General features: G+C 44.2%; 1 protein-coding gene across 2 annotated transcripts in view; it reads left to right on the forward strand.

Moving 5' to 3' along the window:
• runx3 (RUNX family transcription factor 3) overlaps positions 1–16,361 on the forward strand; it is a 36,822-nt gene extending 20,461 nt beyond the window's left edge. Inside the window, exons 6-8 of one of the 2 annotated variants that reach the window (XM_088400507.1) lie at positions 4,095–4,238; positions 9,828–9,902; positions 13,843–16,361. In XM_088400507.1, coding sequence (XP_088256633.1) covers positions 4,095–4,238; positions 9,828–9,902; positions 13,843–14,312 — 689 coding nt within the window. In that variant the 3' untranslated portion in view covers positions 14,313–16,361. Of the gene's footprint in view, positions 1–4,094; positions 4,239–9,824; positions 9,903–13,842 lie in introns of both variants that reach the window. The other variant, XM_088400506.1, reaches the window with a different exon arrangement.
• The last annotated feature ends 1,613 nt before the right edge of the window (positions 16,362–17,974 follow it).

Below are 17,974 nucleotides of genomic sequence, written 5' to 3' on the forward strand. Positions count from 1 at the left end.
AACATTGATGTAAATGAGGCTTCTAGTTGTGTAACGTCTGCGTGCGGCGAGCACGGGACTCATTTAGGCCCAGACGAGACAGCCACAATCGCCAACCAAGGGTAAAAACCACATCCTTCAGGGTCAGCCTCAAAACAAGAACTTTGATTCGCCCCGGTCGAGATACGTAAACGTGTGATTGGTGGCCGTGGGAGCGCCGAGTTGCGGTGATCCACACTGAGCAAGTCAAAAAAAAAATAAAAAGACAAAAAATATAAAAAGGGAAGTTGAAGAAAAAGAGGCGGAAAGACAGGCCGGGTAGCAACAGGAGGAAGAGAAAGACAGGTGTGCATGACTTTACTCAACAGATGTTGAAACCTTGTTGAAACGGAAGTTTGCTCACACGCTTCAACTGTTGCTCCACTGAAACAAACTAAGGATCACGTTCCACGTTGAGTCTTTTCGACGTACGGCGCGGGCTTCTCGTGCAAATCACATTGAGTGTCTCCAAAATGGCCGTCACTGACTTTACAGTGAGTCACGCATAGTTTTCATTTCAATGTGTGATTCACTTCAATTGTAGCCTGTTATCCAGAGCCTATCAAGTCCATTTATATAGCAAATACAAATATTTACACTTCAGATATACCGGGTGCAAACTTGGCTTTGGGCCAAAGCACGTTTTGCCCTTTTGCTGTCCGGATAGGGTTTCACTTTGCCCCTGTAAAAGCAGCAACTAAAACGGAGCTTGTTTCTTGATTCGCCAAACACCCAAAGAGGAGGATGAAGGAAGGAAGGAAGTAGGTCATAGTACTGGCTCATTCAGCTGTCATGCGACGAGCGGGCGCATTGAGCAAATATTGTCTCCATGTTGGGGCTGATACAGGCTTTGTGGAGGGAAAGTTGGCCACAACTCAATCAGGTTTGCTGTTAATACGCCGTGTGGTAACCCGCTCTCATGAAAAAACAACTTTTCACAGCTCCACCACAAAATGCAGCATAGCCCAGAAATGAGAAAGGAAGTCGTTTTGCAGTCGAGATAAAACGCACACACCCATTCCTCCTCTATTAATACCAGACATTTTATATGAAGCATTTTATTTGTTCTTCATAGACTTCCATAATGCTTTCAGATGATTCAGAAAGGAGGCTAGTAAATGGACAGCGTCCATTTCTGCTTGGCTACATATTGAGCGCCCGCCGCTGTTTAGGCCTCATGTGTGCACTGGCCCCTGTCTCCCAGCTCTATCTTGTGGTTATGATATCATTGCAAGAAAAACAGGGCATTCTCTCCTAAGTGCACACTGACACATAAAATATTCATCCCACCACAAAAACCCCTCTGAAATGGGGCTGCAGTGAATCTCCGGCACCCCGTACGGACGACCCTTGCAGAGTAGATGTCAAGCGTTGGCGGTCGCTCCAGACGCGCTGCTACAACTGGGGTCAACAAGCCAAAGAGACAAAATTAACCTGAACGTGGAGGTTAACTGGGAGATAGTAGGGGCGTCAAAGTCATTTTTGTAGTCATAGGCCCATTATGACTTAGATTATATACAATGCAATTTTTCTATTTTTTTTCTATTTCTTTATAAGTGAAGACAATTTGTAATTTTAGTTTTGACACATGAAATTGATGCACAATTTCACGGGCCACAAAAAATAATTGGGCGGGCCGTATCTGGGCCTCGTGCCTTGAGTTTGACACCATCATAAGCGCAGACTGATCAGGCCAGTGAAATATACAATATCTTCCAAACATTTATGAAATCTCATAACATAACACGATGATTCAGAAGAAACTTCGAACTTCATCCATGCAAGTTAGCTCAACCGGGAAGTGTGTCATTTGGACAAGCAAACATTTGAGAAGGTGAGGAAGAGCGCTTAATGCTTCCTCCTGCTTGATTAGAGGTGTTAACAGCATCTGTGGCCCCAGTGTTAATGATCTCCTGGCGTCATTCTAATGAAGCCTCGGCTCTCCTCAAAATAGCCCTCTCACCCGACTATAACCTTCCAAGATTCAAGTGTGTGCGTGCATGCTTGCGGCCAGCTTGAATGATCACTAAAGAGGCGCACTATTCCTCTTGCGGCCTTCGAAAAACGGCCCAATTATTATTTTTTCCCCCTGCCCGACGGGCTTTTTTTTTTTTTTCGTGCAGTGATCGGCGGGATGTATACTTTCCCTGACCTGATCCTTTTGAGGTGGTGTAAATCTCTTAATAACTACACAAGGACACATATAGGGGGCTATATTTGGAGGCTTTCCTCCCCTGGCAGCCCCCAGACCAGACAGTAGCCTCAGTGTGGCGGACTGACTGAGTGTGTGTGTGCATGCTTGTGCGTGTGTGTCATAATATGTGTGTGTGTGTGAGAGGGGGAAAGAGGAGGAGGGGGATCTGACTTTCATTCCTTCTCTCTATTGCGGTTCAAAACAGAAGTGGACCGTACCAAATTGGGTCAAAAAAGGTTTGAGCCTAATTTATTGATTTATTAATATATTTATAAATATATATATTTAATATGAATTTTTCTAATTTGATGAACTATTTTTTTATTATTTATTACAAAACAAGCTTTTTTTTTTATGTGTGTTAATCTTTTTTTTTCCCCTCTCGACTGTGAGCCAGATGTGCAAAGCATTATCTCGCCATGTCTTCCTCATCTGAATTTCTTTGAATCATAATCCTTATCTCTTCATCAGAGCAAAACCTTCTTGGGCAATATCATGCTTCCGTTTTTGCTGTTTGGGGAAGGCCCTTTTTTGTGCCGTGGTGCACAAAGCAAGGCTCAGAAACGCATCGGCTGGATGCTTTTGGGGTGGAACAACTTGATCGGGCTCACAATGTTCGTTAAATGATCAAAAGATAATGATAAATATTTCCAGGGGATCGGAAGCTGTTCTCGCTGCAAAGACAAGCCCATCATTTTATCCATGTAGTGTATCAGAGTGTGTGTTCCCGGGGAATGGCACAGGCTGGCCTGGTGGGTGGAATAACATCCCAAAAAACAAACACAACTGCTGTGTCTGCTCAGACAGATGAGTCATTAGCGTGTCTTTCATTTTCACACACACACACACACTCTTTGTTGGAGCTGATGTTGCAAAGATGCTCAGCATGTACTTCAGATATCAACACAAAAGTGTGTGTCTTCTCAGAGGCTTGACATTTCTATATTGTCGGTCGGGATGGAGGGGATGCGGTGGGCACAACCAAATGGACAGAGCGGTAAACGAGAGGAAACTTTACCCATGGGTCAGCCTCCAAGTGAAGATATATTGCCCATGGGTCAGGGGAGAGAAAGGACGGGCAAAATCCATATTGGTCCGTCTGCCTTGCCCCCTTTATATAGTGATAAAATATTCAAATCCAGCCATTACTTCACATTAGGGTAGTCTGCAGAGATGCCAATGAGAAAACCACAGAATGTATACATGCCGCTTCACACACACACAGTTTTGGCGCGTTACATTAAAATCTCTTCCTCCCATTAGAGGGAATAAGCCTCATCCGGACTCGGACATTTAAGGTGTGTCCAGATAAATGTAAAGTGTGTGTGTGTGTAAGCGGACATGTGAGTGTCCACATAAAAGCCACGAGGAGATTTTTTTTTTTTTTCCATTGTTAACAATAAAAGACAAAGTGATGAGGAAGGTCGCTAAATATGAGCTCATGCTCTCATTAAAGACAAAATAGTGATGACAGCATTTCACTCCATCCGGGATTTTCCCGATGACTAAGTGCTGTGTCGGTCCAAACTGGATTTGTGTTTGTTCAATATTTCTTCGTCTGGCGATTCACGGAAAATAACATTTGTCAGGGAATGATTTTTTACCGGTGTTATCTGTGGATGACGCGCGAGCAGGTGCAGTTTGGGTATGTCTGGCCCATGCATTTCAAGGGCAATAATATTTTGCACTCGGAGGTTGAAAACAGGATTTTGTTGGCCCCTTGAATAATGTGAAATAAAGGGGGAAGCAGTCCAAATCATTGCTAAGCTCATATTACTTGTTGATTTTTTTTTTTTGTGAGGTCAAATGACAAGAGCCTTTTTTTTTTTTCTTCTAAATGCCATCGGTAGAATAACATTTGACTACCGTTGCTTATTTTCAGGGCACAGAGTGAAGATGGAAGACTCTCAGAAGCAATTTTCAGACAGGCTTTCAGAGATCGAGCGCTACCAGCGAACCATGCGAATAGGTCCGGGGAACAATAATCCTCGGCCCCTTCCGCAGAGCCACCTCAGCACCACACCAGGTGAGCAACTGTCACACGTTCAGCGGGATCTTTTATCAGCAAAGGGAAGTCCGTGTCAGCTTTGTCCCCACATGCCCCGCGTTGGTGGGTCCAAGGCCCCACAGCGTGCAGTTTTTTGCGGCCAGGTGCCGCCAGCTCCAAACTTGGCGTGGGTGTAGAACTTGGCCTCCACACTCCACACACGACAGCCTCAGGAATGTAGCAGCTGCCCGCTACCTTGGCAATCACGTCACTCTCAGACTGGCTGAATACTGGAAGGGGGGGGTAGTGGACTTGGACTCAGACTTAGGTGGTGTGATGTGTGCATACACTGTCAACAGCTGCGTGGGTGAAGATGACTCTCTGTCATATGTCAGAAGACTTTTTAACAAGATTCCACGTCTGGACTCACGCAGACTAAACACACACACACACACATGCCGTTTGCTGCCCTCCTCTTCCCGCCCACTCTTTAGTTCTCATGACTGCTAATGAATCTCATTACCTTGGTATCAGCATGTTGCTGCGTTTGGGGGTGGTTGTTTGTGAGCTCGGGACCATGCGTGGGTGCAGGATTATCAGTGTGTATCACAGCCATTCACCACTGTTTGGCCTTGGGCTCAGCTTACCCAGCACTGAGTCACCAGAATGGACCTACACTGTAGGTTCTACAGGATCTAGCAGCTGACTAAGGATAACACAGGGACTTTTATACAGCTCCCACATGTCCCCAACTTATTGTTGATTGTAAATCAGATCCTTTGCACAGCCTGTACTGTACAGAAAAGATGCAAACAGACAGCAACTTGTTATCGTGAAAATACGATTTGCTCCACAAGCACCAGAGTATGACATATAACCTAGGGACATAAATATATATATATATTTTTTTTTTTTTTTTAATTGACACAGATCTCATGAAAGTCAGATGTACAACAGGAGGACTGACATTGAGAAAGAAAATTTAAACTGATATTTAATTGTAACTTAATCGTGTCTTCGGAGAAAAAAAATACTTGTATTGCATGATGTATTATTTTTCTCTTAAATTTCATTTATGCATTTAGATTCAATGTCATACTTTGGCACTTAATGTGTACATTATTGTGAATTGAACAAGTGGAAAATTGTTTATTTTACAATTACAAGTTCCTGTCTGTAATAATAATCATAATAAGAATAATTCCCTTTTTTGCTGACTGATGAACTCCCTCATGACAGCTTACCCAAGATAATAACCAGCTCTCTAAATCTACATTTTCAGTGTCATGATAAATGCTCAAGGTCTGGTACACAGGAGTGACTGACACTGACTTTTTTTTTGTCCCGCACGTAATTAGTTGAGGAATTAAAGCATAAGTCTCGTGGAGAGGCTTGCGAGCGTCGTGATGTTGCAACCGACACATGCGCCGTATATACACTTTGAGCAGACAACTCATTATCATCATTAGAGCCTGCTGGGGTGGGTAGAGGCTTTAGCGTTGCCAATGGCTGGAGGCCATTTAGGAGAGGCGTGTGTGATTAAGACAAAGAAAGGGATCGGCTGGAAAACCCACACGCCTTAATATGTGGTATTAATGCCATGAAGGCATACCAGAGGGCGAGTGGTGTATAATAATACATTCAAAGACTCTGCGGCCTCCCACCTTGTCTACAAACACTTTCACACTGCCTTTGTGGTAGTCCACGGTAGTTAATAAATACAGAACACGCCCAAGCATGCATTGCTTCATTAAGATAATTAAAATCATGGCGATCAAATAGCTTTTAATGTAAAGGGGTGTGGACAATCAGTCTCAGGTGTGAAACGTCACACTTTGGTTCCCGAAATTGGGATTTGGCCACAGCTACGCTTCTGAAATGGGTTTGGTCCAAATCATAGCATAGCAAAAAGATAGGGGGGGGGGTTATACTTTGGAGCGCACGTGAAGGAATCGTGCACAGGCAGCAGTTCTACAAGTTCAAACATAAAGACGACTGTTTTCATCCAACTCATTAAATAAGGTGTTTACATATAAACAGACCAAACTGTTGTAATTTGCTGATGCAGTACTTTTAATCTCACTCGTCTGAATGAGTGGCTCACTTTTGTCATGTGTGTATCGCACACACAAAATGCCCCACAGGCCTGCTGAAAGAAAAAAAAATAAATTAGACATATACATACACAGTTTGTCAGTAATGCAAATTCTTCAAGAGTCCCAGACAGACGGAGTAATTAAGAGATGATTACCTGAGCATGCAGTGACAGGATTCCTGCACTTTGGCAGACGTTGTTGCCCTCACTGCTTGTTTTTGTTCTTTTGTGGTTACAGGTAAGCCTGCTAGACATGTCGCTCATTCCCAGCAAACTACGATGGGAGTGTATTTGCGTGTGCGGTTTGAAATCCAGGCTTTGACTCGTGCAGTCAAGCAGATCTGACGCGCAACAGAGCTAAATTGTTATTCTAGATTGTCTGCGGGTGGCAATTTGCTGTCTTCCTTCCTAGACAATGTGTTAATCCTTGAGTAAATATGTAACCGTGACCGCGCCATCACATAAAGAGCGACAATAATTAAAGTTAAGGTTTAAAAATGTTTTGAAGATTTCAAACAGAGATCAAATCATGGTGTCAAACTCAAGGCTCAGGGGCCAGATACAGCCCATCAGATCATTTTATGTGACCCGCAAAGACAAATTCGACTTCATGTATCAATACAAAAGTGAGTTTGACACCCCTGTCTTAAATGAACAGAAACAGTTATAAAATACGATTTTCATTATATTAGAAAAGATTGTCCTTCATGCTAAAACCAGACCAAACTCAACCCACTTTTGGCACAGCCTCGAATGATCACTGTGTCAGGAATGAGTTGAGCTAGGGTGACCAAATGCAGCTTGAACCGGGCAGGGATTTTTTTTAAGGGAAAGGGAGTTGGAAGGGAATCAGGTAGGGAACCGACCACACAGACGGAATAGAGACTCACGGCCAGCAAACAGACATAACGACCGACCGACAGAAGTCCACTTGGACAAGGATAAAATTCTGACCGTGAGCCTCCAAACAAAACCGGGGCAAACCCCGACAAAAGGAACACGGGCAGGGTTTAAATACATGAGACAACGAGAGGGAGCAGATGACAGACATCACGGTAACGAAAGGGGTGTGGCCGAGTGAAGTTGCCGGCCCAGCGTGCTCTGGCACGTCACGTGACACACTCAAGAGCTTTTTTAAACACATTTTTACAAGAGGAAGCAAAGCAGATCCCTTCTGCCATCAAGTCACTTGATAAAATCAGCCACGGAATGATCAACCTCAATTTGTTGATGTACTCAACCTTGACGGCCCAAATTCTTTTTGCCCCATTAATGAGACTTGGGGCACATTCCCGGACTTCCTCCTGTTCTGCTGCAGCTGTGCCTTCTTGTTCTGGAAGCCCGAGCTGGACTGGCTTGGAGGAAATCTTGTTTGATGGAGAAGCAGCCTAGTCCACAGTGACCACAGTGTTTACTCCACATAAACAAGTCGACCGGCCCCCCAGCTCGGAGGTGGCGCTCTACTAGCATCACAGCCAAGAGCACGGGAGTAATTCCCACATCCAGAGTGACATGATCAGCCAATTAGGTGCATAAGCGAGACAGGAAATTTTCACCGTCAGCCATCTACGGCGTGGACTTAAAAGTGTGGCCAAAGATCGGTGCCAAACCTCAGCAGGAAGTCCAACCCTTTGAGGCCAACGCAACCAAAACTAGTCCTTAAAACACGACACTATTTATACAATATGTCAATGGCCGCCATGAGGTTTATTTGTTATGGTGCCTGTAAGCTTCTCTTGTGGTTAGCTTTTCTTTTTGACCCTGAAAGGAATACTTCGAAATGAAAATATTTCAAGAAAAACAGGTTAGATGTGTAGAAAAAAAAAAAGGAGAAGTGAAAGCAAGTTGTACTTCACCGGCCACTATTGTTTGGATAAGTTGTAATTTCACATCATGCTTCGGCCGAGTTTCTGCAATTATAGAAACTCCACGCGCGCCCATGAACAGTCTCTTTTGAGTCTGGGGGGAGAGAGAGAGAGAGAGAGAGAGGAAGTGCGGGGGGTTGACAAGACCTCTAAAAGAACTTGCAAATTTTCAGCCCATGTGTTTGTTTTTGCTCACGTTATAAGTGCGGGCTCAAAAGACATATCAAATGTCCAACGTAGCCCAGCCAAGGCCATGTTCCTCACGTCTCGAGCACGCTCTCTATTCTCTCTCTTCTGGTTGGCGTCTTTGGTTCTCGCTGGCTCACGCTCTCGCATTCTCTCGCTGTTGCGACGCCTAAGGCCTAAGTGAAACAGGAAACCGGCACAAGGACCCGCTTTGACTGTTTCTCAATGACACGCTTCATTTCGTCAAACATCTGAGAGGCATCGCGCGAACCGGAGTCATGAGGACGGCCGCCATTTTGCCTCTTCCTGGCCACTGCACGTAAACTTCAAAAAGTGTTTATTTATGTCCTCAATACTACATAGGAGAAGCTGGCTATTAGCAATCGAGCCGCCTCGTTCCCATTTACAGCCCCCCCAGCCTCGCCCCCCCACCCAGCTCCACCCAGGGGTGGGCCTTTTTTATTAACAGGGGTAATCTGTGCGTCTGGTATTGATGTTGTCTGCTGGCCAATCAAAATATTTGAAGGAAATGTTTATTTTCTTGAGCAAATCACACCAGCTGCTTGCAAGCCAGTCTGAATAAGACCATTTATATGTAAGAATTTGCCATTGTGAGCCATAGTGCAGGACCTCTCGGGGACTGAGTGCTGATTTGGTCCTTTGCAGAGGAAGTGAAGGGGAAGCGTGGATCTTACACACGTTGAGCCCAGTGTGGCTATAGGTGAACATCATTATGAATCATTTTCCTGTAGAGCATAGGTGTCAAACTCAAGGCCCGGGGGGGCAGATACGGCCCACCACGTCATTTTACGTGGCCCGGAAAGACAAATGGTCATGTGTCAATATTAAAATGACAAATGGTCTTCATTGCACAAAGTAGCAATTTTTATTACTGGTCTCTTATTTTCAAAACTTGTTATTCATCAGTCCATGGAACATCAGTCCAAGCGGACTTGAGTCAAGTGCATCATTTCAGACCAAACGCAAACAGAGCCTGTTTATGTCAGCCCTTTTGCGGTGTGGTCGCTGAGTGTGAAGTAGGGTCCCACGCGCTGGGCCAGCCCATCCTCCACCTGCTTCTTGACAGCTTTACTGGCTGCGTTGCTGTTCCTGTTGCCTTTCACAAGTCTCCACTGCCCCATCATTGTCTGGTCTGCAAGACCCCAAAATATCTGCCAAGCAGCCATCAGGCATGTTTTCTCCAAGGCTGCTTCTCACTCCGGTGAGAAAATCAGCCATCACTGCCTACTGCTCAGTCAGCAGAGGCCAGCCTGTGACAGGAAGACACATCTCCACATGCCAAGACAGTTTGACGGGTCTGTCATGATTTTTTTTTCAGGGGGGGGGGGGGCTAGATTTATTTATATAACTCAGGTGCTGACTTCCTCACCCTGCGCATACACCACCTACACATCCTTCTGCATGCCAAAATATACTTACTGAATGGCATGTAATGTTGATGCAATTTGTGTTTTTCAGCAGCCCTGTGGCAAGATCAGATAGACACCCCTTCTCTGAAGACATGCAAGGTGGAGGAGGACCTCAGACCATGGCCAGGTAAGACCTTGCCAAGCTCTGACATGGCTAAGACTTTTTTCCATTTTGCTCACAAGAAGGATGGCTTTTCCAGACTTTATGTGAATTGAAATTACGTCATGTATTTTGTCTGTTATACGTATATCACCGGGGTGTCAAACTCATTTGTGTCGCGGGCCGTACTCATAGTTTCCTTCGGAGGGTCATTATGACTGTCAACGCCTTATATTTTATATAGTATAAGCTACACTGATGAAGAACTAGCATTGAAATCAGAGACGAGTAAAAATGGAATGGTAATAGAAATTGCTGGAAGTATCTGTAGTTTTGAAAAGTGAATTTTTTTTATTATTGACACATGAAGTCGATCCATAATTTGTCTTCATGGGTCACATAAAATGATGTGATGGGCCGCCTCTGGCCCCCGGGCCTTAAGTTTGACACCCATGCTCTATATAAGCCCATGCTCGTGTGGTCACGGGGTGAAAGCCAACTACTGTATTTTCCGGACTATAAGCCGCTACTTTTTGCACATGATTTGGCTTATAGTCCAATGTGGCTTCTCTATAGATTTTTCATAAATCAAATTTATAGTCCTATGCGGGTTATATATGAACAAATCAGGATTTTCTCCGAATTTTATAGTAATTTTATAGTCTGGAAATGACAGTAAATAGTAGTAAGGTGTCTTCAGGCTAGTGGTGGTGGTGAGAAACAGGTCTGTTTGCAAAGCCCAGGAGCAGCACCTATCAAAGCAGAGATTTTAAAATAAATTTGTATTCTGTCTGTCTTTTAAAATAGGCAAAGGAATAATGGTAAATTATAGTAGAGACAGTGGTGCGAAGGCGGGCACGACACAGGGTGTGCCATTCTGACAATTTTGAAGTCTGTTTCATTTTGCCCGTAGGGCTCTCAAACAGCTCGGAACATTCCTAGGACGCCACCACCCTGCTTAACTTTCTTCATCTTCATCTTTCCCTCCCTCCCACTCCTTTCTTTCATTTGTTTCTTGGCAATTTGGGTTGTCTCAGTTGTCAAACAGCCCTCTTATTCTCCCATTTGTCCCCGACCTACCACAAAGCAGCATGCCACACAACGTGCGCTGAGTCATCGATACGAGCGCACGCAAAGGCGACGATTACGATGATTTGTACGTTGACCCAGTGACACTGCTTTGCCTTTGATCCGTTTCGAACTAACAAACATTGTCATTTTCTGAACAGCCATTGCCCCAGATTGAAAATGACTTTATGCCTTTGCTTTTTTTTAAACCAGAAAAGCATAAGCAAAACTGTTTCCGCCGACGTGAAGCATGTTGACACGCGAAAGTTGGAAAATCATTTGCATTCTACGTGATTCATTGGCCACGACTTCAATAAACAATTGGAGATGGCTCTCCTGTGCCATTCACACCCAGTTATCAACATTCATTTTACGGTACATGTTTCTAGTTACCTAAACCAGTTATTCAAAGTAAACCTGTTAACCTCAGACGGAAGCTTGAGCATACTTTATTATAACCTCACCGCAGTACAGAAGATTGTCATCGTGTACGTATGTCATGGAAAGTATGAGGAAAAAGATGATTCCCGCTTCAGTCCATTTTGTTTCCCTTTGCTAATTTGCCTGAGGCAACATTGCTTGTTTGCTGGCCATCACGGTTTGCATCCAGCTTATGTAAACATTTCACAGGTGAGCACCTGGATTTGCATCTCCTCTTTAATAATCACCTCCTGCGTGCACAAAGACAGTTGTGCCCAGACACTGCCCTTGTGTTAACAAGAACCGAAATCCCGTTTCCCCCCCCCCCCCATAAGCAAATGAGTCAAAGCTCCAATCCGATCCGGGTTCCACGCTTCACTGTGGACTAGTGGTCTTTTTAAAGCAAAGCAAAAATGAGACGAAGGACTCCACCCCAGAATGAAATAAGTGTGTGGCGCTACGCTTCAGAGGGAGAGGAGCAACGGAACACTGTGTTCTTGTAAAAAAAAAAAAAAAAAAAAAAAGTTCTGGTTCCCCGCTACTCGCTTTGTAGCCTGTGAACATCACAGACTTTGGACTGTGCCAAGTGAGCCCTCTGGGGTCCATCTCCTCTCCTGTCCTTGCAAACACATTTCAGATGAGCCTTAATGGAGATCATGTGTGGTTTGGGGATGCAGAGGTTACAAGCAGCTACTACTAGTCTCGCTTTTTCTCTGCCAACGATACACCACACTTACCACAGCCGCAACAGCGAAGCCTGTACTTAGGATGGATGGGTGGATGGATGGGTGGGGGCAGGAAAGTATGCGGCGGCGAGAGAAAACAGACAATCCTTTTGCTTCTCATTTACTAAACAGTTTATGTAACCCTTTCCTCTAGAGGGAGCTACTGTACCGCTGAGCGTTTTGGGTGGTAGCGAGCTCCGCTTGGCCTCCGGCCAAGAGCTTTGAGACTGCACAAGCCCATTAAGATGTTGTGATACGTGTCCAGTCGAGTTTCCCCTGAAAGAACACAGGAGTCGGATCCCCACCGCAGTTTAGCCAACACGTTTCCCCCAACTCCAATCAAGCGCGAGGTGGGCCGCGCCGCCGCCGCCACGGGCCGCCGGGACCCCTCCCCTCTCTGCACCCTGAGACCTAAAAATAGCACAGACTCAAGAAGATGAAGAGAGACAGACAGAGAGAAAGAGACAGACAGAGTTCTTTCGGGAGTCCGGTAGGAATTAGTACGCCGACTCGGCTTCGCCCGAATCCGCAGCAGCTGAAGGCTCCAATTTTCCTTGCGTGAAATCAGATATCAACTCCAGCGCCTGGTAGACTCTGGAAAAAGAAACAGCCACCCCACGACACCCCCAAAAAGAAGCCCAAAAAAAGCACACAGCAGGACCAGTGGAAAGTGCAAAGAAATATTTTTTTTTTTTGAAGTTGAAAATGGACCCCGGTTCCCCAGACATAGGGAAAAGACATTTGAACAAGACTGTGGCACGCAAGTTTGGCATTTTCCCCCCTCAGGGCTGTTGCATGCAATGGCTTGCTTCATAGATACAAGATCCTTTTTTTTTTTTTCTGCTGCCATCCAAATCCATATTTTACACTTGCAGTCATGTGGGCATGTTGGGCACATGAAAGCGGCTCAACTCATGGACTCGCTCGGGTGTGTGTGTGTAAGCAGCAGGTGTCGGCAGGTATGAGGAAGTTTCTATGATGAACTGGATTGAGGGCGTTTACGGTTATGGCTTATGGCCATATTGCCTCCGTCCAAAATGTGTCACTGTTGGGCAGCATGACAAGGGAACACACTCGACAAGTCAGGCAGAGCCATGTGCTTGCTTCTATAGAAGCTGAGATGATATCAGAAGGCCAAACAACGCCTCTTTGTCGTCGTTTTTGCTAGCATGTGTTAAGTTACATTGCAATTTTCCGAGGTTACAGCAGGACACCTCCTTTGACGATGAGACGCATTCATTTATATGATATTGCCAAGATGCTTTCTTTGTTCTGGGCTTTTTTTCCTTCTTGCCTTTATTGTCTTCACGTCTGCCTCTTGAGTACGATTTATGATGAGTTACACAACAAAGTTGTCTTGTTTATACGAAAGCGCCCATCGTGGGGCTTGACAAAGGTTCTTTTCATTGTGCGGACAAAGATAGAATGCCTTGAGTTTTTAGAAGAGCGTTAGGTGGGCCTGCTTAGGTTCCTTCATCTTTATGAGACTGTGGGAAGATGAAGATGATTGCCAAGAACACATCATTCATTCTGTTCCTGCATCAAAACATTTAGATAATAGTTCTTATTGAAAAAAGTTTTAACCAGCTGACAGCACACAATGATTTTATGGGCAACTAATGTTATTTTAACTCATTCACTGCCAATATCTTTGACGTCTATAACCATCAATGGCACTGAACGCCCACGTGAGAAAATGCTACTCAAACGGCTCGTCTCCTTTTCTAAATCCGTTTCCGTGTTTGTGCCAACAGGGACAACGGATCTCTTCCAGCAGAGGACCACGTTCCCGTCCCCGCTGACCGACCCCCGCTTCTCAGACCCCCGTATTCATTACCCAGGGGCTTTCCCTTACTCCACCAACACTTCCAGCACCGGCATCAGCGGCCTCAGCATGTCGGCTCCGTCTCGATACCACACCTACCTGCCGCCTCCCTACTCAAACAACCAGAGCCAGAACTTCCAATCCAACTCCTACTTGTATTACGGCACAGGATCTGGGTCCTACCAGTTCTCCATGGTGGCAAACGCCGGGGGCGAACGCTCCCCTACCCGTCTCCTCTCTTGCTCAGGGGCCTCGGGCGCCGGCGGAGCCAACAGCCTGATGAACCCGGGCCTGAACAACCAGAGCGACGGCGTGGAGGCCGACGGCAGCCACAGCAATTCCCCCACGGCCATGAGCGCCTCGGGCCGTCTGGATGAATCCGTCTGGAGGCCCTACTGACTTGAAGGGTAGAAAAGTGAAGATGAACAAAATCCTGAACACTGAAAAAAAAAAGCCCAAAAAAAAAAGATACATGATGCATGTTTGTCTTTTATTTCCATAGCACTCGCTTATTAAGACTTTGGACCGCTGATGTATTTTGTAAACTCTGCGTGAATTTTTGCACTGTGCTAACATATGTACCCTTTAAGCCTATCAAAAGCCATATGAGCTGAGAGAAGCCATATAGTGGACAGACTCTTCAGGCTGAGTCAGCCCTCATGGGTGGAGGAGAGCAACCAGACTGAATGTTTGCCCCGCGAGTGACTCAGACATCCCTCCAAGGCTTGGCTGCACTGCTGTAGCAATCAGTCTTTCTAAGCTTCCATTTGGAATTATGCAAAACTGTCAAATAACACCTCCCGGTTGCATCTTGAGCATCTACGTATGCACAATTGCTCCTAATTTATTATCCAAATGGACACCTCGGTGATGCTGTACACACAATGGACATCCTCTGCTGTGACGTCGTCATTGAATCGAGTTGGAGCAAAAATGATGGACAATGTTTGGAGGCATGTACAGAGGAGAGTTGGATTATTTTTTTTTTTTTTTAGTTTGTGCAGGAATAAGCCTTTGCCTTTTATTCAGGCATTTTTTTTCCATGAAAGAAAAAAAGTCTGGTGTTTTGCAACTGGATGACACGGTTTACTTTTTGATATTTATTTGAGCCAAATTGAAAGGAAATGTGCGCGTATCCCCCTCTTCCTTAAAGCATTTCTCTTCGTCGTTCCTCTTTTTATATCTATCTATTTTTTACGGTATATGCATATCATGTTTTGTCCTTAAGTATATACATTTGGAATTCGTGTAATATATTGCAACTAAATTATGAGAAAAAAAAAAACGAAGCTTTAATGTTATTATTTCGTTTTCCAATGTAGCTTTGATGCACTAAAAATCTTTATTTTCGCCGAACCACGCCCAACAGACTTTGTTAGTGAGATGGATCGCTCAAGCCTTTTTTATCCTTTAAATTTCCCAAATTTGAATTTTATCTTTCCTGCGCTTAATAAGCCATCTGCCTAATTTTTGCACTATTCCAATAATACCCGCCCAATCCTATTCTTTTTTTTGTGTGTGTGTATTTGTGTACATATTTGCTGGTTGCATACATGCACAGCTTCTAATGTAACTTCCATGTACATAGCGGCATCACGGGGGCGGGCGGGGGGTCACAGCGGTATCTTCTTACCGACACCAGCGGCAATTATGCCAAAGAAGAAAGCTGTTAACTGCTCACAAGCCCTTTGTTCTGGGTAATCTGTAAGAACTTTGAAGTTCTTCTAGCCCTCAATGTTGCTTTTGGACTAATTTACTGATCAGTGGTGCCAGGGGCTCTTGACTCTGGCACTATTTCATACGCCCACACAGGATCATCTTCTGTGTATCAGGTATCGAGCTAAAAGAAGCTCTTCCTTAACGTGACTGTGGTGGGTCAAAAAATGAAGTAGACCTTGTTCCGCCACCATGCGTCTAATTTGTAGAGCGTCATTAGAAAAAGTTTGCCCATCTGATTTTGGGTACTTGTTGGAAGTCATTCACGGCCTTATTCCTTTTACTCATTCCTGTCTCCTTGTGCTGAAGAGAAAACTCCCCTTTTTAATGTGGTTGAAGACTTTTATTGTAGAAAACAATCATGCAGCTACAGGAAACCAAAAAAAATGGGGGGATATGTGTAAAAAATAGTAAATGACGGCTAAAATGTGTGGTAAGTCTTGTCATCTTCAATGTAAAACTAGGAAGCCAAATTGTACCAGTGAATTGTATTTTAATGTATATCGGATTAAAAGTTTGTTTGTTTCTTTTTAAAAGAATTCCCTTTTTTTTTTCAATGTACCAAAAACCTTAAGTTGCTTTCTCTGTTTTTATGCTCAAAGCATGTACATCTGATGTTAATTTAAAGAATTCCTGTATGTATTAATATCATTCATGTTTCCATATGAGTGCTTGTAAAGTTTGCAGATAATGTAGTTTTTAATAACTGTAATTAAAACTAATGTGTTACAATTTCTTTCTCAGACCATCTTAATTTATATATAAAATTCATATATACATATATATATATATTTATTTATTTATTTTATTTTTTTTGTTATTCTGTAATATTTTGACAAGTGATTACGGTCCACCACCCACTTTGAGGAAAATCCCACCCAAGTTCATGTTTTGGATCCGTCTTAATGGACACATTCTTCAGTATTATTTTCATAGCTCTTAAAACAATACCAAGCAGCAATAGGTAAAATATTGAAACTTAATGCTGCCATGTCTGGATTGTGAGGCCTCATATAATTGAACACAGGAAGGTGTTTGAAGGAAAAATGTTCAACACGATGACAGGGGGTAGAATTCTCGTGCAGAAACAGATACCAGAACTTTGGCTGAGCATAAACTAAGACATTATTAAGGTTAATAGAGCACAATTTCATGCCAGCACATTCTAACTCAAGCTAATTATATTGCATTTATTCACATACGCATAAGGTGGCATTGCATTCATGGCCAACACCTCCACAACAAACGGCATTTCCAGCAAACGTTTAATTACCAGCCCGCCTTGTTACGATCAGTGAGACGGGCAATTAAGCACAATTTCAAAGGCGTTATAAAACGCCTTTACTGTCAACACAGTGGCACCAAAGGCAAAAAATAAAAGCACAAACATCAAATCCAATTCCACCCTGGCGGCTTCGGAGAGATAATAAATCATCACAGGTAGTTTGAATGTAGAGCAATACTCCCTCAAATGTCTCTGTGAGTATTTTAAATTTCATACAGAAGATTATTTTATTTTGGTTGTAAAGTTGTGCTCTTGTGTTGTGTGTACCAGATACATAGAGTTTGCAAATGAATCACAGTATCAAGGCTTGCTATGAGCATCCTGATGCTTTGTTGCTTTGCCAACAATGCCTCTATAGGCCTGAGACAAAGAATCCCCCCCCCCACACACACACACACACAGACACACACTTGTACTCTCACGCACTGCTGACAGATCTTTCAGTACCCCAGAGTCCTGACAGTTCACTTCCCGACGAGACACCCTGTTGCATGGCCAACCATACCCCCTCCCCAAAACGCTGCTCAGCAAGCACAAAGAGAAGTTGATAAGCTTTCAATTAGACGGGGCTCAGGGGGATTTTCCAGCTGTCGTTGGATGTTCTGTGAGAGCGGCCTGTCTCGTCCACATGTGGGGAGCAGAGGAGAGCGCTCATCTGGAGGTATCAACTTCTTTTTATAGCCCTTCTCTGATCTTGCTTACGCTGTTCTTCCGAATATTGTAACTGCCCAGGAAGCGTGGAGATTAAAAAAAAAAAAAAGCCTGGTTAGAAGGACGCCTGTCTGGAAGATGAAGTCATCACAAAGCTGAATGAGAAACATACAAAATTGATTGTGTTCATACCTGCTTCTGAAATTGCCTACTGATCTCGCTCACCCCAAACAAAGCCATGAGAAGAAGCGGGTTACAACCGGATCCATTTGGAAGTCTATTTTCTAACCAGACTGGTGGTGGGAACAGAGGCTGCAGTCCAAAACCGAGATTCCCACAGCGTGATGGTGAAACGCAGGGGCAAGGGGCTGAGAAACCACCAGAGCTGTGATGCAAGCGTTCTCACACT

This window comes from Syngnathus floridae, chromosome 16 (assembly GCF_059516105.1).
Source record: "Syngnathus floridae isolate MCC-2025c chromosome 16, RoL_Sflo_1.0, whole genome shotgun sequence".
NCBI classification, from domain to species: domain Eukaryota; kingdom Metazoa; phylum Chordata; class Actinopteri; order Syngnathiformes; family Syngnathidae; genus Syngnathus; species Syngnathus floridae.